Source organism: Nerophis lumbriciformis, linkage group LG03 (genome assembly GCF_033978685.3).
Source record: "Nerophis lumbriciformis linkage group LG03, RoL_Nlum_v2.1, whole genome shotgun sequence".
Lineage (NCBI taxonomy): Eukaryota > Metazoa > Chordata > Actinopteri > Syngnathiformes > Syngnathidae > Nerophis > Nerophis lumbriciformis.
Genome location: NC_084550.2, coordinates 19,140,001 through 19,166,240, shown reverse-complemented (window position 1 = coordinate 19,166,240; position 26,240 = coordinate 19,140,001). Strand labels below are relative to the sequence as shown.

Below are 26,240 nucleotides of genomic sequence, written 5' to 3'. Positions count from 1 at the left end.
TTTGTTCTCCTACAGAAAATATAATAAAACAAAAAATATTTCCATTTTCACGCATCTCTGAAAGAGGTCCAGAGAGCCACTAAAATGGCGCTAAAGAGCAACAAAGCGCACCTTTGTGCATTCACGCACAGTATAAAACTTTTGGTGGACAAAACGAGACAAAGAAGGAGTGGCATAAAACACGTCTTTCTGTGGCAGCGTCGGAGAAAGTTGTACACGTAAACAAACTACGATGAGTTTATGGATTGCTGAAATGAGTAGGACAAAACGGCGCTCTCCAAATACTCTCATCAGTGAAGCATGTTTAACATAAACAGTGCGATTTCTAACAATTAGGAAAATTTGTGTCATATTTGTTATCCTACAAGAAATATAACAAAACAACAAATATTTCCATTTTCACGCATCTCTGAAAGAGGTCCAAGGAGCCACTAAAGTGGCGCTAAAGAGCAACAAAGCGCACATTTGTGCATTCACGCACAGTATAAAACTTTTGGTGGACAAAACGAGACAAAGAAGGAGTGGCATAAAACACGGCTTTCTGTGGCAGCGTCAGAGAAAGTTGTGCACGTAAACAAACTGCGATGAGTTCAAGGACCGCTAAAATTAGTAGGATAAAACGGTGCTCTCCAAATACTCTCATCAATGAAGCATGTTTAATATAAAAAGTGGGATTTCTAACAATTAGGAAGGTTTGTGTCATGTTTGTCCTCCTACAGAAAACATAATAAAACAAAAAATATTTCCATTTTCACGCATCTCTGAAAGAGGTCCAGGGAGCCACTAGAGTGGCGCTAAAGAGCAACAAAGCGCACCTTTGTGGATTCACGCACAGTATAAAACTATTGGTGGACAAAAGGAGACGAAGAAGTGGCATAAAACACATCTTTCTGTGGCAGCGTCGGAGAAAGTTGTGTACGTAAACAAACTACGAGGAGTTCAAGGATTGCTGAAATTAGTAGGACAACCCGTGGGATTTCTAACAATTAGGAAGGTTGGTGTCATGTTTGTCATCCTACAGAAAATATAATAAAACCAAAAATATATATTTTTCTTCATCTTTTTCCATTTTCACACATCTCTGAAAGAGGTCCAGGGAGCCACTAGGGCGGCGCTAAAGAACTAAGGAGCAACAAAACGCACCTTCGTGCATTCACGCACAGTATAAAACATTTGGTGGACAAAACGAGACAAAGAAGGAGTGGCATAAAACACGGCTTTCTGTGGCAGCGTCGGAGAGAGTTGTACACGTAAACAAACTACGATGAGTTCAAGGACCACTGAAATTAGTAGGACAAAACGGCGCTCTCCAAATACTCTCATCAGTGAAGCATGTTTAACATAAACAGTGGGATTTCTAACAATTAGGAAGGTTTGTGTCATGTTTGTCATCCTACAGAAAATATAACAAAACAAAAAATATTTCCATTTTCACGCATCTCTGAAAGAGGTCCAGGGAGCCACAAAAGTGGCGCTAAAGAGCAACAAAGCGCACCTTTGTGCATTCACGCACAGTATAAAACTTTTGGTGGACAAAAGGAGACAAAGAAGGAGTGGCAAAAAAACACGTCTTTCTGTGGCAACGTCAGAGAAAGTTGGACATGTAAACAGAGTACGATGAGTTCAAGGACCGCTGAAATGAGTAGGACAAAACGGCGCTCAGTGACGCATGTTTAAAATAAACAGTGGGATTTCTAACAATTAGGAAGGTTTGTGTCATGTTTGTTCTCCGACATAAAATATAATAAAACTAAAAATACTTTTTTTTTTCATCTTTTTCACACTAGGGCGGCGCTAAAGAGCAACAAAACTCACCTTTGTGCATTCACGCACAGTATAAAACTTTTGGTGGACAAAATGAACAAAGAAGTTAGAACTGTTGCGTTTGTTTGTATTTTCCCCCTATCTTTTTCCATTTTCAATCCTTTTTTTGTTTTTAAAGATACAAGAGCTGCTACACCCCAGGTATTAAGTTAATAGTCGGTATTATATACGATGGTTACATAAAACGTTGACTAGGTTTCATGGAATCAAATGACCCTAAACTAATCTCGGCCCGGCGACCTCCTTCACCTGTTTGTTCATGAAGACGTAGATGACCGGGTTGATGACCGTACTGGTCTTGGCCAGGACCGAGGGGATGATGCTGGCTTCGGGCGTGACCGTGCCGGGGGAGCCGAAGGTGGCCAGCAGCGCCATGACGCCGTAAGGCAGCCAGCACATCAGGTAGCAGACGACCATGATCACCACCATGAACAAGACACGCTGCTCCCGTCTCCTGCTCATCGACGCGTTGATCCCGCTCACCTGCAGACAACAGAGGAGGGCAAATTATTTAAAAAAATTAATTCAAAATCTGGAATGGTAGGATTAGAAGGCGCAACAAGAGCAACTAGACCAGAGGTGCCCAAATGGTGGTTTCTCACATTGAATACATATTTATACTGGCATAAAATATGAGCGAAACAAGCCAAAACAAAAAGGTACCATGCTAACATGCTAACAGTTCGCATTAGTCAAACACCAAAACATAAGCTACAAAATACCAATTGCATTAGCTAACAAAAGCTAGTATAATAATGTTTACAAGCTAATAGGCTAACATGCGTCGAGTACTAAAATATTTTGCTCTGATGTGTGTACCCGAAAAAATGTGTATAAAATGCTACAGTAGCATGCTAACGTTAGCATGCATCAGGGATCGTACGCCAAGTTACTGCAAAATTTGCAAAAAAAAAAGTTAGCATGCTAATACTAAAATGCTAACGATTGGCGTCAAGTACCAAAATATGACTGGGGTGTGTGTAAACCTACAAAATTAGCTAAACAAAATATGTTTGTATACTAACAGGTATCATACGTCAAGTAACTGCACAATTAGCAAAAAAAAAAGTTAGCATGCTACAATGCTAACATGCTAAAAATAACATGCTTAAAGTTTGCATGAGTGAAACACCAAAATATAAGCTACGAAATACCATTTGAATTAGCTAAAAAAAAAGCTAATGTTAACAAGCTAATATGCTAACTGTAACATGCGTCGAGTTCTAAAACATATTCCTCTGATATGTGTACCTGAAAAATGTTTATAAAATGCTAATGTTTACAAGCTAATACGATAACATGCGTCGAGTACTAAAATATTTTGCTCTGATGTGTGTACCCGAAAAAATGTGTATAAAATGCTACAGTAGCATGCTAACGTTAGCATGCATCAGGGATCGTACGCCAAGTTACTGCAAAGTTTGCAAAAAAAAGTAAGCATGCTAATACTAAAATGCTAACTATTGGCGTCAAGTACCAAAATATGACTGAGGTGTGTGTAAACCTACAAAATTAGCTAAACAAAAGAAGCTTGTATCATACGTCAAGTAACTGCACAATTAGCAAAAAAAAAGTTAGCATGCTAATTTTAAAATGTACTATGCTAACATGCTAACAATAACATGCTTAAAGTTCGCATGCGTGAAACACCAAAATATCCATCCATCCATCCATCTTCTTCCGCTTATCCGAGGTCGGGTCGCGGGGGCAGCAGCCTAAGCAGGGAAGCACAGACTTCCCTCTCCCCAGCCACTTCGTCCAGCTCTTCCTGTGGGACCCCGAGGCGTTCCCAGGCCAGCCGGGAGACATAGTCTTCCCAACGTGTCCTGGGTCTTCCCAGTGGCCTCCTACCGGTCGGACGTGCCCTAAACACCTCCCTAGGGAGGCGTTCGGGTGGCATCCTGACCAGATGCCCGAACCACCTCATCTGGCTCCTCTCGATGTGGAGGAGCAGCGGCTTTACTTTGAGCTCCCCCCGGATGGCAGAGCTTCTCACCCTATCTCTAAGGGAGAGCCCCGCCACCCGGCGGAGGAAACTCATTTCGGCCGCTTGTACCCGTGATCTTGTCCTTTCGGTCATAACCCAAAGCTCATGACCATAGGTGAGGATGGGAACGTAGATCGACCGGTAAATCGAGAGCTTTGCCTTCCGGCTCAGCTCCTTCTTCACCACAACGGATCGATACAGCGTCCGCATTACTGAAGACGCCGCACCGATCTGCCTGTCGATCTCACGATCCACTCTTCCCTCACTCGTGAACAAGACTCCGAGGTACTTGAACTCCTCCACATGGGGCAAGATCTCCTCCCCAACCCGGAGATGGCACTCCACCCTTTTCCGGTCGAGAACCATGGACTCGGACTTGGAGGTGCTGATTCTCATCCCAGTCGCTTCACACTCGGCTGCGAACCGATCCAGTGAGAGCTGAAGATCCTGGCCAGATGAAGCCAACAGGACCACATCATCTGCAAAAAGCAGAGACCTAATCCTGCAGCCACCAAACCAGATCCCCTCAACGCCTTGACTGCGCCTAGAAATTCTGTCCATAGAAGTTATGAACAGAATCGGTGACAAAGGGCAGCCTTGGCGGAGTCCAACCCTCACTGGAAACGTGTCCGACTTACTGCCGGCAATGCGGACCAAGCTCTGGCACTGAGCATACAGGGAGCGGACTGCCACAATCAGACAGTCCGATACCCCATACTCTCTGAGCACTCCCCACAGGACTTCCCGAGGGACACGGTCGAATGCCTTCTCCAAGTCCACAAAACACATGTAGACTGGTTGGGCAAACTCCCATGCACCCTCAAAGACCCTGCCGAGAGTATAGAGCTGGTCCACAGTTCCACGACCAGGACGAAAACCACACTGTTCCTCCTGAATCCGAGGTTCGACTATCCGGCGTAGCCTCCTCTCCAGTACACCTGAATAGACCTTACCGGGAAGGCTGAGGAGTGTGATCCCACGATAGTTAGAGCACACCCTCCGGTTCCCCTTCTTAAAGAGAGGAACCACCACCCCGGTCTGCCAATCCAGAGGTACCGCCCCCGATGTCCACGCGATGCTGCAGAGTCTTGTCAACCAAGACAGCCCCACAGCATCCAGAGCCTTAAGGAACTCCGGGCGGATCTCATCTACCCCTGGGGCCTTGCCACCGAGGAGCTTTTTAACTACCTCAGCAACCTCAGCCCCAGAAATAGGAGAGCCCACCACAGACTCCCCAGGCACTGCTTCCTCATAAGAAGACGTGTTTGGTGGGATTGAGGAGGTCTTCGAAGTATTCCCTCCACCGATCCACAACATCCGCAGTCAAGGTCAGCAGAACACCATCCTCGCCATACACGGTGTTGACAGTGCACTGCTTCCCCTTCCTGAGGCGGCGGATGGTGGTCCAGAATTGCTTCGAAGCCGTCCGGAAGTCGTTTTCCATGGCTTCCCCGAACTCCTCCCATGTCCGAGTTTTTGCCTCTGCGACCGCTGAAGCCGCACACCGCTTGGCCTGTCGGTACCTGTCCGCTGCCTCAGGAGTCCTATGAGCCAAAAGAACCCGATAGGACTCCTTCTTCAGCTTGACGGCATCCCTCACCGCCGGTGTCCACCAACGGGTTCTAGGATTACCGCCACGACAAGCACCAACTACCTTGCGGCCACAGCTCCAATCAGCCGCCTCGACAATAGAGGCGCGGAACATGGTCCATTCGGACTCAATGTCCAGCACCTCCCTCGTGACATGTTCAAAGTTCTTCCGGAGGTGGGAATTGAAACTCTCTCTGACAGGAGACTCTGCCGGACGTTCCCAGCAAACCCTCACAATGCGTTTGGGCCTGCCAGGTCTGTCCGGCATCCTCCCCCACCATCGCAGTCAACTCACCACCAAGTGGTGATCGGTAGAAAGCTCCGCCCCTCTCTTCACCCGAGTGTCCAAAACATGAGGCCGCAAATCCGATGACACAACTACAAAGTCGATCATGGAACTGCGGCCTAGGGTGTCCTGGTGCCAAGTGCACATATGGACACCCTTATGTTTGAACATGGTGTTCGTTATGGACAATCCGTGACGGGCACAAAAGTCCAATAACAAAACACCGCTCGGGTTCAGATCCGGGCAGCCATTCTTCCCAATCACGCCTCTCCAGGTTTCACTGTCGTTGCCAACATGAGCATTGAAGTCCCCCAGTAACACGAGGGAATCACCCGGGGGAGCACTCTGAAGTACTCCCTCGAGTGAATCCAAAAAGGGTGGGTACTCTGAGCTGCAGTTTGGCGCGTAAGCGCAAACCACAGTCAGGACCCGTCCCCCCACCCGAAGGCGGAGGGAAGCTACCCTCTCGTCCACTGGGTTGAACTCCAACGTACAGGCTCTGAGCCGGGGGGAAACAAGAATTGCCACCCCAGCCCGTCGCCTCTCACTGCCGGCAACGCCAGAGTGGAAGAGAGTCCAGCCCCTCTCGAGAGAACTGGTTCCAGAGCCCTTGCTGTGCGTCGAAGTGAGTCCGACTATATCTAGCCGGAACTTCTCCACTTCGCGCACTAGCTCAGGCTCCTTCCCCCCCAGCGAGGTGACGTTCCACGTCCCAAGAGCTAGCTTCTGTAGCCGAGGATCGGACCGCCAAGTGCCCTGCCTTCGGCTGCCGCCCAGCTCACACTGCACCCGACCTCTATGACCCCTGCTATGGGTGGTGAGCCCATTGGAGGGGGGACCCACGTTGCCTCTTCGGGCTGTGCCCGGCCGGGCCCCATGGGGACAGGCCCGGCCACCAGGCGCTCGCCATCGTGCCCCACCTCCGGGCCTGGCTCCAGAGGGGGGCCCCGGTGACCCGCGTCCGGGCGAGGGAAATCTGGGTCCTTGTTTTTTATTATTCATGGAGGTCTTCGAGCTGCTCTTTGTCTGATCCCTCACCTAGGACCAGTTTGTCTTGGGAGACCCTACCAGGGGGCATAAAGCCCCCGGACAACATAGCTCCTAGGATCATTGGGACACTCAAACTCCTCTACCACGTTAAGGTGGCAGCTCAGAGAGGAGACACCAAAATATAAGCTATGAAATACAATTTCAATTAACTAAAAAAAAAGCTAGCATACTAATGTTTACAAGCTAATATGCTAACTGTAACATGCGTCGAGTACTAAAATATATTCCTCTGATGAGTGTACCTGAAAAATGTGTCTAAAATGTAACAGTCAAGTAGCTGCAAAATTAGCACAAAAAAAGTTAGCATGCTAATATTAAAATGCTAACGATTGGCGCCATGCCACGCCCACATCGTATGGTAAAAATTAAATGACACAGATTTTGTGATGATACAGTATGTGAATCTGGTGGCAGATGATACAGTTTTAAACATATTCAATGTACCTGTACCTGAAAAATGTGTATAAAATGCTACAGTAGCATGCTAACGTTAGCATGCGTCAAGTACCAAAATATGACTGAGGTGTGTGTAAACTGACAAAATTAGCTAAACAAAAGAAGCTTGTATGCTAACAATGGCATGCTAACAGGTATCATACGTCAAGTAACTGCACAATTAGCAAAAAAAAAGTTAGCATGCTACTATGCTAACATGCTAAAAATAACATGCTTAAAGTTTGCATTAGTGAAGCTACGAAATACCATTCGAATTAGCTAAAAAAAAGCTAATGTTAACAAGCTAATATGATAACTGTAACATGCGTCGAGTTCTAAAATATATTCCTCTGATATGTGTACCTGAAAAATGTGTATAAAATGCTAATGTTTACAAGCTAATACGCTAACATGCGTCGAGTACTAAAATATTTTGCTCTGATGTGTGTACCCGAAAAAATGTGCATAAAATGCTACAGTAGCATGCTAACGTTAGCATGCATCAGGGATCGTACGCCAAGTTACTGCAAAATTTGCAAAAAAAAAGTAAGCATGCTAATATTAAAATGCTAACGATTGGCGCCAAGTACCAAAATATGACTGAGGTGTGTGTAAACCTACAAAATTAGCTAAACAAAAGCTTGTATCATACGTCAAGTAACTGCACAATTAGCAAAAAAAAGTTAAAAAAAAAGCTTTCATACTAACAATGGCATGCTAACAGGTATCATATGTCAAGTAACTGCAAAATTAGCACAAAAAAGTTAGCATGCTAATTTAAAAATTTACTATCCTAACATGCTAACAATAATGTGCTTAAAGTTCGCATGAGTGAAACACCAAAATGTAAGCTACGAAATACCATTTGAATTAGCTGAAAAAGCTAATGTTAACAAGCTAATATGCTAACTGTAACATGCAACAAGTACTAAAATATATTCCTCTGATAAAATGTACCTGAAAAATTTGCATAAAATGCTACAGTAGCATGCTAGTGTAAGCAAGTACCAAAATATGACTGATGTGTGTGTAGCTTGTATACTAACAATGGCATGCTAACAGGTATCATACGTCAAGTTAACTGTAAAATTAGCACAAAAAAAAAGTTAGCGTGCTAATATTAAAAATGCTCACGATTGTTTAAAAATAAGTTACGGGCTATACTTTTAAGTTGCCAGGAGAACGTTATATTTCGGGCTGCATTGTGCCCAGTGTGAAATTTGGTGGGGGAGGAATTATGCTGTGGGGTTGTTTTTCCCAGGAGTTGGGCTTGGTCCCTTAGTTCCAGTGAAAGGAACTTTGAATGCTCCAGGATACCGAAACATTTTTGGACAATTCCATGCTCCCAACCTTGTGGGAACAGTTTGGAGCGGGCCCCTTCCTCTTCCAACACGACTGTGCACCAGTGCACAAAGCAAGGTCCATAAAGACATGGATGACAGAGTCTGGTGTGGATGAACTTGACTGGCCTGCACAGAGTCCTGACCTGAACCCGATAGAACACCTTTGGGATGAATTAGAGCGGATAGATAATAGATAGACTATACTTTGGACACCCCTTGTGCTGCTGTACGTTTGAAATGCTGTGTTAGGCCCGCGGACTAATGGCACATTTCCATTTTGGCCCTTGGAATGCGAATGTTTCTAGAATGTGGGAGGAGAAACCCCATTCATGCGCAGGGAGACCTTGCAAACTCCACACAAAGATGCCTAAATGTACATTTTGAACACTTGATATTTTGACTGTGAGGCCAAAATAGGTCGGCTAACCACTTGGACACCGAGATAAATCATATGTTAATAGATCATTCTAGAAGTTACTCAGGATGAAGATACACTATATTGCCAGAAGTATGTGGCCACTCATCCAAATGATCAGAATCAGGTGTCCTAATCACTTGGATGTGTAAAAACAAGCACTTAGGCATGGAGACTGTTTCTACCAACATTTGTGAAAGAATGGGCCACTTTCAGTGATTTCCAGCATGGAACTGTCATAGTGTGCAACAAATCCAGTCGTGAAATTTCTTCGCTCCGAAACATCCCAAAGTCAACGGTCGGCTTTGTTATAAGAAAATGGAAGCGTTCGGGAACAACAGCAACTCAGCCACAAAGTGGTCGTAGTGTGAACTTTGGTGGAGGAGGAATTATGGTGTGGGGTTGTAGAAAGGAACTTTGAATGGTCCAGGATACCAAAACATTTTGGACAATTCCATGCTCCCAACCTTGTGGGAACAGTTTGGAGCGGGACCCTTCCTCTTCCATAAAGACATGGATGACAAGAGTCTGGTGTGGATGAACTTGACTGGCCTGCACAGAGTCCTGACCTGAACCCGATAGAATACCTTTTGGGATGCATTAGAACGGAGACTGAGAGCCAGGCCTTCAGTGTGTGACCTCACCAATGCGCTTTTGGAAGAATGGTGGAAAATTCCCATAAACACACTCCGCAACCTTGTGGACAGCCATTCCCAGAAGAGTTGAAGCTGTAATAGCTGCAAAAGGTCATATTGAACCCTAAGGGTTAGGAATGGGATGGCACTTCAAGTTCATATGTGAGTTAAGGCAGGTGGCCAAATACTTATATATCGACAACACCCAAAATCGGAGTCATTTTGTTTCAAACAAACAATCACAGGCACACAACAGCTGCCAAAAATCTGCAAATCCCATGCAATTTTAGATCGGATTAAATCCATGAAACGGCAGAGATCACAGAGAAATGAAGGAAATTGTAACCACGTGCTAAATGATTGCAATCAGAGGCTGGATGGAGCAAGGGTACTAATTGTCGGCGCTGATGAGGAAACTTTCAAGGATTCACGGAACTTTATTCTAATACCAGCACACGCTTTGTGTCAAAATGTACCATATTTTTTTGGACTATAAAGTACACCGGTGTATATGCCGCACCCACTAAATCTTAGAATAAAACAATATTTTTGCATTTATTAGCCACACTGGACTATAAACCGCAGATTTATATTCTGTGAAACGACTTATTGACACAGAAGCATCTTGCAAGTGTTTATTTTTACATGCCTTGCTTCCAAAAAGGTGCCTGTCACACGGCAGTAAAACGGCCGATCAAACAAAACAGAAGTCATCGTCATGGACCCACCAGCTCTCCTATCAGCTACACAGTCTCAAAACATTGTGTTTCAATGAGTTCCCGACGAGCACGACAAAAGCTGTCTTTGATCTTACCAATCAAAAAGGCTCGTAAAACTCCACTGTGTAGGATGGGAAGCGACGTGAAGGTGTCGGTTTCTTTGATCTATTGTAATCCACGGGAAGATTTTGTCTCGAGCCGAGATCTACAAAGCGGACCTGACCCCCTCTCCCGGCACCTTTTCTTTGAACTGTTTTGTAACCAAAGGTGACGGCTGTTTACGACCCCCCCTCCCTTTAATCAGGGAAAGTCCAAATAAAAGAGGAGGCGTGCGACCTTTCCTTAGAGCATGGTGAAAGACTGTAAAAGGAGTACAGCCCAGACGTTTCTCCTCAATGAGCTAATTTCAATTATGTCTCCGTTTAATTCCTTGCTTCTTGTCTTGTTTAATAGATGTCATCGGTGTTTGAGCCTCCACTGTGTAGGATGGGAAGCGACATGAAGGTGTCGGTTTCTTTGATCTATCGTAATCCACAGGAAGATTTTGTCTCGACCCGAGATCTACAAAACGGAGAGGAAGCAGGACCTGACCCCCCCTCCAGGCGCCTTTTCTTTGAACTGTTTTGCAACCAAAGGCGACGGCTGTTTACGACCGCCCTCCCTTTAATCAGGGAAAGTCCAAATAAAAGAGGAGGCGCGCGGCCTTTCGTTAGAGCGTGGCGGAAGACTGTACAAAGAGTACGGCCCGGACGTTTCTCCTCAATGAGCTAAATTGAATTACCGTATTTTTCGGACTATAAGTCGCAGTTTTTTTCATAGTTTGGCCGGGCTCCAGTGCAACTTATATATGTTTTTTTTCCGTCTTTATTATGCATTTTCGGCAGGTGCGACTTATACTCCGGTGCGACTTATACTCCGACAAATACGGTATGTCTCCGTTTAATTCCTTGCTTCTTGTCTTGTTTAATAGATGTCATCAGTGTTTGAACCTGACAATAACAGCTAAAGCTAATGACGCAAATATGTACAAATATGCATAAAAAAAAACTCCTTCAGACATCACCCACGGGACGGTATAGTCGCCAAAAAAATGTTTTAGTTATATTGTAAAACATACAAACGTTGCTTGGAGTGAGGAATGAAGAATCCATACGAGTAGAAACGCTACGGACTGCTAGAAAACCGAACGGCAACTATACTTCCGGTAGGTTTAAGAAAAAAACAAGTCTAAACAGAAGGGCTATGCGAAATCTGTAAAACAAGTTATTTACACAGAAGCACACGGCAGTAAAACGGGTGATCAAACAAAACAGAAGTCACCATCAGGGACCCACTCGCTCTCCTATCAGCTAAACAGTCTCAAAAAGTCCGCGGTGACGTGTTCGTGAGTTTCACGAAATTGAAACAATACAAAAATAATGCCGTTGTAAGTTAATAATACTTAACGAAGACACTCGTAAACGTGTTAGCATAACTGCCGGAATAATTGTATCCAAGTTATCACACAACTTTGTGTTTCAATGAGTTCCCGGCGAGCACGACAAAAGCTGTCTTTGATCTTACCAATCAAAAAGGCTCGTAAAACTCCACTGTGTAGGATGGGAAGCGACGTGAAGGTGTCGGTGTCTTTGATCTATTGTAATCCACAGGAAGATTTTGTTTCGACCCGAGATCTACAAAGCGGACCTGACCCCCTCTCCAGGCACCTTTTCTTTGAACTGTTTTGTAACCAAAGGCGACGGCTGTTTACGACCCCCCTCACTTTAATCAGGGAAAGTCCAAATAAAAGAGGAGGCGTGCGACCTTTCCTTAGAGCGTGGCGGAAGACTGTACAAAGAGTACAGCCCAAACGTTTCTCCTCAATGAGCTAAATTGAATTATGTCTCCATTTAATTCCTTGCTTCTTGTCTTGTTTAATAGATGTCATCAGTGTTTGAACCTGACAATAACAGCTAAAGGTAATGACGCTAGCTTCGTTACATTACCATTGCACATACAAATATGCATAAGAAAACTCCTCTGGGACAGTTTAGTCGGCAAAAAAATGTTTTAGTTATATTGTAAAACGTACAAACGTTGAATGAAGAATCCATACGAGTACAAACGCTATGGACGGCCAGAAAACCGAACGGCAACTGTACTTCCGGTAGGTTTCCAAATGAAAGAGGAGGCGTGCGACCTTTCCTTAGAGTGTGGTGGAAGACTGTACAAAGAGTACAGTCCAGACGTTTCTCCTCAATGAGCTAATTTGAATGATGTCTCTGTTTAATTCCTTGCTTCTTGTCTTGTTTAATAGATGTCATCAGTGTTTGAACCTGACAATAACAGCTAAAGCTAATGACACAAATATGTACAAATATGCATAAAAAAACTCTTACAGACATCACACATGGGACGGTTTAGTCGGCAAAAAAATGTTTTAGTTATATTGTAAAACGTACAAACGTTGCTTGGAGTGAGGAATGAAGAATCCATACGAGTAGAAACGCTACGGACGGCTAGAAAACCGAACGGCAACTGTACTTCCGGTAGGTTTAAGAAAAAAACAAGTCTAAACAGAAGGGCTATGCGAACTCTGTGAAACAAGTTATTTACACAGAAGCACACGGCAGTAAAACGGCTGATCAAACAAAACAGAAGTCATCGTCATGGATCCACTAGCTCTCCTATCAGCTAAACAGTCTCAATAAGTCCGCGGTGACGTTTTGGTGAGTTTCACGAAATTGAAACAATACAAAAAGAATGCCATTGTAAGTTCATAAAACTTAACAAAGACACTCGTAAACGTGTTAGCATAACTGTCGGAATAATTGTATCTAAGTTATCACACAACTTTGAGTTTCAATGAGATCACGGCGGATCTTACCAATCAAAAAGGCTCGTAAAACTCCACTGTGTAGGATGGGAAGCGACGTGAAGGTGTCGGTTTCTTTGATCTAGTATAATCCACAGAAAGATTTTGTCTTGACCCGAGATCTACAAAGCGGAGAGGAAGCAGGACCTGACCCCCCCTCCAGGCACCTTTTCTTTGAACTGTTTTGTAACCAAAGGCGACGGCTGTTTATGACCCCCCCTCCCTTTAATCAGGGAAAGTCCAAATAAAAGAGGAGGCCTGCGACCTTTCCTTAGAGCGTGGCGGAAGACTGTACAAAGAGTACAGCCCAGACGTTTCTCCTCAATGAGCTAATTTGAATTATGGCTCCGTTTAATTCCTTGCTTCTTGTCTTGTTTAATAGATGTCATCAGTGTTTGAACCTGACAATAACAGCTAAAGCTAATGACGCGAATATGTACAAATATGCATACAAAAACTCCTTCAGACATCACACACGGGACGGTTTAGTCGGCAAAAAAAATGTTTTAGTTATATTGTAAAACGTACAAACGTTGCTTGGAGTGAGGAATGAAGAATCCATACGAGTAGAAACGCTACGGACGGCTAGAAAACCGAACGGCAACTGTACTTCCGGTAGGTTTAAGAAAAAAACAAGTCTAAACAGAAGGGCTATGCAAACTCTGTGAAACGAGTTATTGACACAGAAGCACACGGCAGTAAAACGGCTGATCAAACAAAACAGAAGTCATCGTCATGGACCCACTCGCTCTCCTATCAGCTAAACAGTCTCAATAAGTCCACGGTGACATTTTGGTGAGTTTCACGAATTTGAAACAATACAAAAAGAATGCCGTTGTAAGTTAATAAAACTTAACAAAGACACTCGTAAACGTGTTAGCATAACTGTCGGAATAATTGTATCTAAGTTATCACACAACGTTGTGTTTCAATGAGTTCCCGACGAGCACGACAAAAGCTGTCTTTGATCTTACCAATCAAAAAGGCTTGTAAAACTCCACTGTGTAGGATGGGAAGCGACATGAAGGTGTTGGTTTCTTTGATCTATTGTAATCCACAGGAAGATTTTGTCTCGACCCGAGATCTACAAAGCGGACCTGACCCCCTCTCCAGGCACCTTTTCTTTGAACTGTTTTGTAACCAAAGGCGACGGCTGTTTACGACGCCCCTCCCTTTAATCAGGGAAAGTCCAAATAAAAGAGGAGGCGCGCTGCCTTTCGTTAGAGCGTGGTGGAAGACTGTACAAAGAGTACAGCCCAGACGTTTCTCCTCAAAGAGGTAATTTGAATTATGTCTCCGTTTAATTCCTTGCTTCTTGTCCTGTTTAATAGATGTCATCAGGGTTTGAACCTGACAATAACAGCTAAAGCTAATGACGCTAGCTTCGTTACATTACCATTGCACATACAAATATGCATAAGAAAACTCCTCTGGGACGGTTTAGTCAGCAAAAAAAGGTTTTAGTTATATTGTAAAACGTACAAACGTTGAATGAAGAATCCATACGAGTAGAAACGCTATGGACGGCCAGAAAACCGAACGGCAACTGTACTTCCGGTAGGTTTCCAAATAAAAGAGGAGGCGTGCGACCTTTCGTTAGAGCGTAGTGAAAGACTGTACAAAGAGTACAGCCCAGACGTTTCTCCTCAATGAGCTAATTTGAATGATGTCTCCGTTTAATTCCTTGCTTCTTGTCTTGTTTAATAGATGTCATCAGTGTTTGAACCTGACAATAACAGCTAAAGCTAATGACGCAAATATGTACAAATATGCATAAAAAAACTCCTTCAGACATCACCCACGGGACGGTTTAGTTGGCAAAAAAATGTTTTAGTTATATTGTAAAACATACAAACGTTGCTTGGAGTGAGGAATGAAGAATCCATACGAGTAGAAACGCTACGGACGGCTAGAAAACCGAACGGCAACTGTACTTCCGGTAGATTTCCAAATAAAAGAGGAGGCGTTAGAGCGTGGTGGAAGACTCTACAAAGAGTACAGTCCAGACGTTTCTCCTCAATGAGCTAAATTGAATTCTGTCTCCGTTTAATTCCTTGCTTCTTGTCTTGTTTAATAGATGTCATCAGTGTTTGAACCTGACAATAACAGCTAAAGGTAATGACGCGAGCTTCGTTACATTCCCATGCCACGTACAAATATGCAAGTTATCACAAAAACTTTGAGTGTCCGGTGAGAAGACAAAAGCTGTCTTTGGAACCTACCAAGAGTAAGGCTCGTAAAACTCCACTGTGTAGAGGGAAAGCAAGATGAAGGTGTTCTGTTTTCTTTCATGTACGGTAATAAACAGAAATATATTGTTCTAACCCAAGGACTTCAAAGCGGAGAGGAAGCAGGACCAGACTCCCCTCCAGACGACCTCTTCTTGAACCTCCTTTTTGAACTATTTTATGACCTTTTCTTTTGAACTGTTCGGTAACCAAAGGCAACGCTGTTTACGACCCACTTCCCTTTGGAAGCAGCTGTGGTCGGAGAAAGTCAAATAAAAGGAGGAGGAGTACAATCCTTCGCCAGAGCGTGCTGAGATACTGTAAAAGGGTACAGTGTACAGGCGACTCTCCTCAATATTGAGTCCAAATTGGATTCTGTCTCTGCTTGATTCCTTGCCTCTTGTCTTGTTTAATAGATGCCATCAGGGTTTGAACCTGACACCAGACATCACACGCAGGACGGTTTTATCGGCAAAAAAAAAGTTTTAGTTATATTGTAAAACGTACAAACGTTGAATGAACAATCCATACGAGTAGAAACCCTATGGACGGCTAGAAAACCTAACGGAAACTGTACTTCCGGTGAATTTCTTTTCACTATTTACTTTGGAAAAATCCATAAATCCGCCGCACCGTTTTAGAAGCCGCAGGGTTCAGTGCTTAGGAAAAAAAGTAGTGTAGTCTGTGCATCTCAATTGTGCAACACTGTTTGGTGGAAATAGTTTATGGATATATTTGCAGCCCTCGCAGCCGCTGATTGAATACGACTGTGAAATAATCCAATGGCTAACAACCTTCTGCCTTGACAGAAGGTACATTGTCTCCTCCTGAGTCCCTGGCGGTCCGTCAGTTATGCAAACACAACGTTACTCCGAGCCGCTTGCCTGATGAAAATTAGGTTGTTTTTTTTTGTACAAAACTGAAAGGCTTTGCCAATGGACTGAACAAAGCCGCGAGTTGGAAAATAATGCACGGGCCATATTTGGAATATGGGCTTGAGGGCAGTGTCCCTTTTGGCTGATGAGATGGATTTTCACTGATCTATTCCGGATCAGGGATTTCATTGTGTGAATCCACTTCTAATCAATGTGGGGATGTCTTTAGAGTTCTGGACAGTTTTTTCAAAAAATGATGAACTTAGAATTTAATGGCAGCAAAAAAGGGGCATTTTTACCACTGTGTTACATGGCCTTTCCTTTTAACAACACTCAGTAAACGTTTGGGAACTGAGGAGACACATTTTTGAAGCTTTTCAGGTGGAATTCTTTCCCATTCTTGCTTGATGTACAGCTTAAGTTGTTCAACAGTCCGGGGGTCTCCGTTGTGGTATTTTAGGCTTCATATTGTGCCAGACAGGCCAGTCTAGTACCCGGACTATGACTATTTACTATGAAGCCGCGCTGTTGTAACTCGTGGCTTGGCATTGTCTTGCTGAAATAAGCAGGGGCGTCCATGATAACGTTGCTTGGATGGCAACATATGTTGCTCCAAAACCTGTATGTACCTTTCAGCATTAATGGCGCCTTCACAAATGTGTAAGTTACCCATGCCTTGGGCACTAATACACCCCCATACCATCACAGATGCTGGCTGTTGAACTTAGCCCCTAGAACAATCCGGATGGTTCTTTTCCTCTTCGTTCCGGCGGACACGACGTCCATAGTTTCCAAAAACAATTTGAAATGTGGACAGAACACTTTTCCATTTTCAGTCCATCTTATATGAGCTCGGGCCCAGCGGGTGTTGTTGATAAATGGCTTTCGCTTTGCATAGTAGAGTTTTAACTTGCACTTACAGATGTAGCGACGAACTGTAGTTACTGACAGTGGTTTTTTGAAGTGTTCCTGAGCCCATGTGGTGATATCCTTTACACACTGATGTCACTTTTTGATGCAGTACCGCCTGAGGGATCGAAGGTCACGGGCTTAGCCGCTTATGTGCAGTGATTTCTCCAGATTCTCTGAACCTTTTGATGATATTACGGACCGTAGATGGTGAAATCCCTAAATTCCTTGCACTAGCTGGTTGAGAGAGGTTTTTCTTAAACTGTTCGACAATTTGCTCACGCATTTGTCGACAAAGTGGTGACCCTCGCCCCATCCTTGTTTGTGAATGACTGAGCATTTCATGGAAGCTGCTTTTATACCCAATCATGGCACCCACCTGTTCCTAATTAGCCTGTTCACCTGTGGGATGTTCCAAATAAGTGTTTGATGAGCATTCCCTCAACTTTCTCAGTCTTTTTTGCCACTTGTGCCAGCTTTTTTGAAACATGTTGCAGGCACCAAATTCCAAATGAGCTAATATTTGCAAAAAATAACAAAGTTTCTCAGTTTGAACATTAAATATCTTGTCTTTGCAGTCTATTCAATTGAATATAAGTTGAAAAGGATTAGCAAATCATTGTATTCTGTTTTTATTTACCATTTACACAACGTGCCAACTTCACTGGTTTTGGGTTTTGTACTTTATTCTTTAATATTATTTAATATTGCAACAAAAACATGTGTTTTGTTAAAATAAAAAATCGATACTTAAATATATGTTTTTGATATATGATTTCAAAGCAAGTTGAATTGCAAACTGTAAACATGATTGTATAAATATTTTACAATAAAAAAAACTGGCAACTCAGTCGTCAAAATTTTACCGTGGTACTGTTTTTTTCTTTTTATAGCAACCATACATTCTATGGTCGAAAAACTGTTCACTCAGTCGCCAGAATTTTTACCATAAAAATAAATTGTGGTACTATTTTTCCTTTTGCAGTAATACACTGTAAAATAGTGTAAAATCATAGTTTTTACAGTAAAAAAACCCCAAAACTGGCAGCTCAGCTGTAAAAAAAAAATAGTGCTGTTTTTCGGTACACTGTAAAAACAACAACAGCATATTTGTATGGTAAAAAAAAAAAAAACCCTGACAACTCAGTCGTCAGAATCTAACCATAAAAAAAACGGTGGTATTAATTTCCATTTACAGCAATATGCTGCAAAAAATTTTTACACACCGTATTTTCCCGACTATAAGGCGCACTTAAAATCCTTTCATTTTCTCAAAAATCGACATTGCGCCTTATAACCCTTTGCGCCTAATGTACGGAATAATTCTGGTTGTGCTTACCGACCTCGAAGCGATTTTATTTGGGTACAAGGCGTAATGATAAGTGTGACCAGTAGATGGCAGTCACACATAAGAGGTACATGTAGACTGCAATATGACGCCAGTATACAACACCACAACTTTAAATGTTCTATTTAAAATAAAGAACATTACACACAGCGCTCAAAAATACGTCAAAATGTTTTAGTAGGACTTTGAAGCCACACCGCTTGATAGATTGTTGGCCCATTACGGCTTTCGTGGTCAGAGATACAAGTATTACTATTAGAAATGTCCGATAATGGCTTTTTTGCCGATATCCGATATTCCAATATTGTCCAACTCTTAATTACCGATTCTGATATCAACCGATACCGATATACACAGTCGTGGCATTAACACATTATTATGCCTAATTTTGTTGTGATGCCCCGCTGGATGCATTAAACAAAGTAACAAGGTTTTCCAAAATAAATCAACTCAAGTTACGGAAAAAAAATGCCAACATGGCACTGCCATATTTATTATTGAAGTCACAAAGTGCATTATTTTATTTTTAACATGCCTCAAAACAGCAGCTTGGAATTTGGGACATGCTCTCCCTGAGAGAGCATGAGGAGGTTGAGGTGGGTGGGGTTGGGGGGTAGCGGGGGGGGGGGGGGGTGTATATTGTAGCGTCCCGGAAGAGTTAGTGCTGCAAGGGCTTCTGGGTATTTGTTCTGTTGTGTTTATGTTGTGTTACGGTGCGGGTGTTCTCCCGAAATGTGTTTGTCATTCTCGTTTGATGTGGGTTCACAGTGTGGCGCATATTTGTAACAGTGTTAAAGTTGTTTATACAGCCACCTTCAGTGTGACCTGTATGGCTGTTGAGCAAGTATGCGTTGCATTCACTTGTGTGTGTGACAAGCCGTAGGTATTATGTGACGCAAAGGCAGTGCCTTTAAGGTTTATTGGCGCTCTGTACTTCTCCCTACGTCTGTGTACACAGCGGCGTTTTAAAAAGTCATACATTTTACTTTTTGAAACCGACACCGATAATTTCCGATATTACATTTTAAAGCATTTATCGGCCGATAATATCGGCAGTCCGATATTATCGGACATCTCTAATTACTATGTTGTGTGTATAAGGACCGCACAATGGCACCCATTGTGTTGCAATATTATGCAAAACCAACGTTTCATACCTTCTGGTACCTGCTGATGTTTATTTGAGATCTGCATAAGTACTGAAAATGTGCGCACATCCGCTACTGTAGTCTGTAGTCGATAAGTTTCTTCTTTATCACTATCTTCTTTTTATGGGACATCCACCCTCTGCTGTTGCCATTTTTAATACAAAGTAGCGTAAAGTTCTAACTTATATATCGCCATGGAAGCACTAAAAACTACCGGTGTAGTGAGTTTACATTATTCACCCAAGGAAGTTTAGTTATTAGAGAGCTCCGGTCGAACGGTTTTTCACGGGACACATTAACCGGCCTTGTTGTTGCACTAGTGAGCCACGGATGAGGAGATGCTACTCATTGATTTAAGTAAAGTCTGTGTGAGGGGGCGTGGCCTGCGGACCTGCAGCGAGGCGGGGTGTGCCGGGGCCGGCTCTGAGATCGGCGACAGGTTCGTTTGCCTGATCACCTGTCACCCTGTAAAAGGGCAGCAGCCGAGAGGAGAGGGGTGGATGGCTTGACAAAACCGTCAAGCCTGTCATGCCTCTACTGGGTGGTCCGAAGGACCCGGAGGTTCAAGACCTCCACAGTCTGAATGTCATTAAAAAAACTACAACAAAAGATGACCGTGCACAAGTAATTTTGCCTGCTAAACAATCGGAACGTGGCTCTTATTGTAAACAACATGCAGATTCAGTCCTTAAAGAGATATTTTTTTTTGTGCCGTAACAGAATGAAGCCGGAAAAAAAATCTACCTTTTCACTTATCTTTCCTGGGAGAGGGGGGTTCGATATAGGCGTGATTTATAACCCAGGTATAAAATGTTGTTTTTTTTAATAACTTCGGGGAGCTTTGGGAAAAGGCCAGGTTTAAAAGAAGCGTTGACACGCGGTTAGTAATTGTTTGAAAAGTTTGCATTGGTGGAGAGTGTGTGTGTGTCGAGACAGCCCGCAGAGTGATTAAAGGTGGTGCACATTCTTAACGGTGGGGAAGTGGTGTGATTTAACAAGGAGGAGTTTTCCCTGCAGAAAAGAGTAAAACCTTTAACTGCTCCCACAAAAAAAGAAGAAGTGCAAAGTCATTGTCATAGAGTGCAGGGCACACTGCGGGAAGGTTTAAAAAAAAAAAAAAAAAATTCATCATTATTGTTAAAAGGGCGACTGTCTGGTGTTGTGCAACTTTATGAACTTGAGTGTGGCTGCAATTAAAACTCAGTCTATAAGCTCTGTGGGGAAAGACATTTACTTTCTGGCAGGTTTTTTTTGTAGGGGGGCAAAAAAAAAAAAAGCATTACGTGAAATGGATTATTTTCTATGTGACACAAGACACTATGAATTTTCCTCTTGCACCTGAGGAACAAACAGATTGTGGTTTTATTGAGTAAAAAAACAAACAAATCTTTATTTTTCCCAAGCTGGACAAACTGTAACGTCTCATGTAAGTGCGATTTAAAATCCTATTTTAAAGAAATAATAATGCTGACAAGTGTGTTAGTGTCGCAGGAGGAGTTCAATCTAAAAATAACTTAATATTCAACAATAGTACTATTAATTGTCAGAATAATTAAAACAATTACTGTATTAGATCTACTCTCTTTTTTATGCTGGCATTTTTAAAAAAAAATTTTTGCTGCAGCTTTTACTTATACTGTAATATTGTATATGGCAATTGGGATTTGTTATATATTGTATATATTATATAAAAATATAATATAATAATATATCGGTATAAATTATATACTGTATATATATATAATACGTAAATATTACATATATGTAATATTTTGTATTGTTACTATTGTACATTTTTTGTCTACTTAATACCTGCATTATCCTTACCATCCTTTCAAAATGTACCATAGTAGCAATATAAAATATTACATGTAATATTTTATATTGCTACTATGGTACATTTTTTGTCTACTTAGTACCTGCATTATCCTTTCCATCCTTACCCTTTCCATCCTTTCAAAATGTACCATAGTATTTTATTTATCACATCCACGGGAGCCCGCATTCTCGTTGTCCCTCCTTAAACAAATGGACAAAGTTTTTTGCTTAGTAGAATCACAACTGACCTGGACTTTGGAAAGTTCTCTTGCCGTCCGAGAAGTGTTGTATCCGAAATAGCTGCAATCGCTAATTCGGACACGACACTTCTCGGATGGCAAGATAACTTTCCAATGTCCAGGCCAGCTGTGATTCTACTTAATGATTTTTTAGTTATATTGTAAAACTAAAGAAGAAAAGTGAAGAGTTTGGGGAACAACAGCAACTCAGCCACCAACTGGTAGGCCACGTAAACTGACAGCGCATAGTGCAAAGACTTTCTGCACAGTCAGTTGCTACAGAGCTCCAAACTTCACGTGACTTTCCAATTAGCCCACGTACAGTACGCAGAGAGCTTCATGGAATGGGTTTCCATGGCCGTGCAGCTGCATCTAAGCCATACACCACCAAGTCCAATGCAAAGCGTGGGATGCAGTGGTGTAAAGCACGTCGCCACTGGACTCTAGAGCAGTGGAGACGCCTTCTCTGGAAACAAGACTTAAACAAGTTGAAAAACTTATTCGGGTGTTACCATTTAGTGGTCAATTGTACGGAATATGTACTTCACTGTGCAACCTACTAATAAAAGTCTCAATCAATGAATCACGCTTTTCCATCTGGCAATCTGATGGACCAGTCTGGCTTTGGAGGTTGCCAGGAGAACACTAGACTTTGGACTGCATTGTGAAATTTGGTGGAGGAGGAATTATGGTGTGGGGTTGTTTTACATTACAACAGTAATGTAAAATCTGTGTTGTTGCCAAGTAACATCCTACGACATGAAAAAAGTCCTGAGGCATCCATTGTGGATGCCTCTGTCGAATCTTCTGGCCTGAGAAAATATCCAATGCCCATCTATACAAGAAGATCAAGTGCAACCGTGCGGTGCTAGAGATCAAATGTCGCCGATTCCAATGGTTTGGGTATGTTCTCAGGATGGACCAAGACCGCATCCCCAAGATCGCTCTACGGTGGACTCCACCTGGGAAAAGGAAGCAAGGCCGGCCCAAGAACACGTGGCGGCGTACGGTGACAGCTGAGCTGTAGGAGATGAACCTAACCTGGGCCGAGGCACAGCATGTTGCGCAAGACCGGTCCGGATGGAGGCATTTCGTCGAAGCCTTATGATGGATTAAGAGGATTAGGTAAGTAAGTAAGTAAGTTGTAGTGGAGGAGGGCGTGGTCGGCGGGTGTGTATGGCCCGGCTTCGAAGCCAGCGGCAGGTGAGTAGATTACCCAGCTGGGAATGATTATATAATCACCTGTCGATGATTATATAATCACCTGTCGCCTTCATGATGCATGTAGAGTAGTTAAGTAATGGAAAACCAGCAAAAAAGAGCAGTAAATAATTGACTTTGCTAATAATGTGTTTATCTAGCGAGCATTAAAGACTAACACATGCATCAAACAAAAGTACAACATTGAAGATTGTGATAAAATATTGCAACTTCAGCTGAGTTGTGAATGAAACCCGTTGACAGGAGCAACTTTTGACATTTTATAACACTTTCAGAGACGGATGCAAGGTCTATGACGCAGGTTTCTCGAGGCAAACAGTTGCTCATGTGTGCGTTTCAGAGCGAGATCTCTGATACAATTACCGGGTCTGCTTTTAGCGGTAACGCACAGAACTGGAGAAATGCGTCAGAAAGAGACATCTTTCGCTTCCATAAGAGCAATTTCGGTGCCCTTGAGCAAACGTGTGACGTGTGACGGAAATGTCATCACGGTAGAGATGGAGCCATTAGCAGTGGGAAGCAGGCTGTCGCAAAAAGAGTGCATGTCTGACAAAGAATTGACGATTTTGAATGGTGAATGCTTTTAGTTGCAAGCTCTATTATTATTATTATTATTATTATTATTATTATTGTGTGAATGCTCCAATGCATTCACACACATATGGTTTTCTACACCAAAATTCATCTATTTATTATTATTCTTCTTCTTCTCCAGATTTTAGCACGCTCTACCTTACACATTTTCCACCCGATTCAAACCGTTCCAACTTCAAACTGTTCAACCTATTCGGGAATGGCAGCTTTTCCTTGACAAATTCCAAAAATTCCCAGATTTCCCAGAATTTCAGGTTTTCCGGGATATTTTTCCCCATTCAAAATGAATTTTTCAAACTTCCACCATTTCCACATTTTTCAACCGATTCAAACCGTTCCACCTTCAACACATTCCACCATTCTGGAAAGTCAAACTATCAGTTTTCCAAGTTCAAAAAAATTCCAGGATTTTCCAGAATTCATGCTTTTCCAAAGCCCTATTTCCACCCTTTTTTCGGGCGACTACTCCTTCCACATTTTTCAACACATTTCAACCGTTCCACCGTCAAAACATTCCCCTTAATCAAGAAAAAAAACAAAGTTGTTTTTTGAACTGGAAAAATACCTGGTTTTCCGGAAATTCCAGGAATTCCGTAATAGCATTTCTCAGGAACAGCATAATTTTATTTTATTTTTTTCAAACTTTCTATCAACAGTTAGACCTGAAGTTGATTAGTAAATATTTAAGAGTTGAACAATAATAATAATAAAATATTATATATAGATATATATTATTTATTTTTAACATTTTTAAGTGTAAGACATTTCCAGGTCACTGGGACCAAACTTAAGGGAGCCCAAAATGTTAAAAACATTTTTTTTTAATTATTTTGCATTAGTTTTGAAAATGAAAAATAACAAAATGGCCCTCGCATGCTTTAATTTTTCAATGTTACTGTTTAAACTGTGTGCAATATTACATTGGCCAAAAATATGCGCAGAGGCTACTTTTTTTTAAATATTTTTTTATATAAACCTTTATTTATAAACTGCAACATTTACAAACAGCTGTGAAACAATAATCAAAATAAGTATGGTGCCAGTATGCTGGGTTTTTTTCTCAATAGAATACTGGAAAGGATAGAAATGTAGTTTGTCTCTTTTATCCGATTATTAATCGAAGTAATAATCGACAGATTAATCGATTATCAAATTAGTTGTTAGTTGCAGCCCTAATATATATATATATATATATATATATATATATATATATATATATATATATATATATATATATATATATTACACACACCGGCCCCCAGACACATTTTTTCTCTAAATTTGGCCCCCCCCCCCCAAGTCAATATAATTGCCCAGGCCTGCCTTAGAGGCTGCAGGGCATTGAGTACCGCCTGGACCTCCCTCCACTCGCCCTCCTCTCAGCCTGCACCAGCACCAGTCTGGCTATCAGACCGTGAGATTGGCGGTGGCATCCAAAACCGGCGCGGCTTGGCCGGACACGGAAGAGAGAACCAAAAAACGAGGACGATAGCGGGAGAGCACGGGGAGTGCGATACGGTACTGTTGTTGGAACGGAAACAGTGTGGAGTGGTGCCACGCAGTGAAATTGGACCGCAGAGGTGGGAAAGTTACATTTCTGTATTTGTGACTGAAGCAATTAGATGAATTTAGACAATTGTTTTGTGTGCTGTAAAAAAAACATTTCTGTGCTACTAATTTAGTTTTTTCATTTAGTGAAAAACTAGCATGAACATGACACTTTATTAAAAAAAGTTTAAGAAAAATGTTGACTCAACTCAGTCAGGTTATCTTGTTTGACTGAGTTAAGTTGAGTTAAGTATATTACATTTCAAAACGTGAACTTGAAAATATTAGTTGACATACATAACCCAAAACCAGTGAAGTTGGCACGTTGTGTAAATAGTAAATAAAAACAGAATACAATGATTTGCAAATCATTTTCAACTTATATCTAATTAAATAGACTGCAAAGTAAAGATATTTAACGTTCGAACTGGAAAACTTAATTTTTTGCAAATATTAGCTCATTTGGAATTTGATGCCTGCAACATGTTTCAAAAAAGCTGACACAAGTGGCAAAAAAGACGGAGAAAGTTGAGGGAATGCTCATCAAACACTTATTTGGAACATCCCACAGGTGAACAGGCTATTTGGGAACGGGTGGGTGCCATGATTGGGTATAAAAGCAGCTTCCATGAAATGCTCAGTCATTCACAAACAAGGACGGGGCGAGGGTCACCACTTTGTCAACAAATGCGTGAGCAAATGGTCCAACAGTTTAACAACATTTCTCAACCAGCTATTGCAAGGAATTTAGGGATTTCACCATCTACGGTCCGTAGTATCATCAAAAGGTTCAGAGAATCTGGAGAAATCACTGCACGTAAGCGGCTAAGCCCGTGACCTTCGATCTCTCGGGCGGGACTGCATCAAAAAGCGACGTCAGTGTGTAAAGGATATCACCACATGGGCTCAGGAACACTTCAGAAACCCACTGTCAGTAACTACAGTTGGTCGCTACATCTGTAAGTGCAAGTTAAAACTCTAGTATGCAAAGCGAAAGCCATTTATCAACAATACCCGGAGCTCGAGCTCGTCTAAGATGAACTGATGCAAAGTGGAAAAGTGTCTGTGGTCTGACGAGTCCACATTTCAAATAGTTTTTTTGGAAACTGCGGATGTCGTGTCTTCCGGAACAAAGACATGTATCTGTGTTTGGCTCATTTTAGCTGCCTAATGA

At 42.3% G+C, this 26,240-nt stretch overlaps 1 protein-coding gene across 1 annotated transcript in view; it reads right to left on the bottom strand.

Moving 5' to 3' along the window:
• The window catches only part of LOC133580559 (vertebrate ancient opsin-like), a 242,418-nt gene that overhangs the window by 73,938 nt on the left and 142,240 nt on the right, over nt 1–26,240 (bottom strand). The window contains exon 3 of the mRNA XM_061934868.1: nt 2,074–2,307. Within this exon, the coding sequence (XP_061790852.1) occupies nt 2,074–2,307 (234 nt within the window). The remainder of the gene's footprint in view (nt 1–2,073; nt 2,308–26,240) is intronic.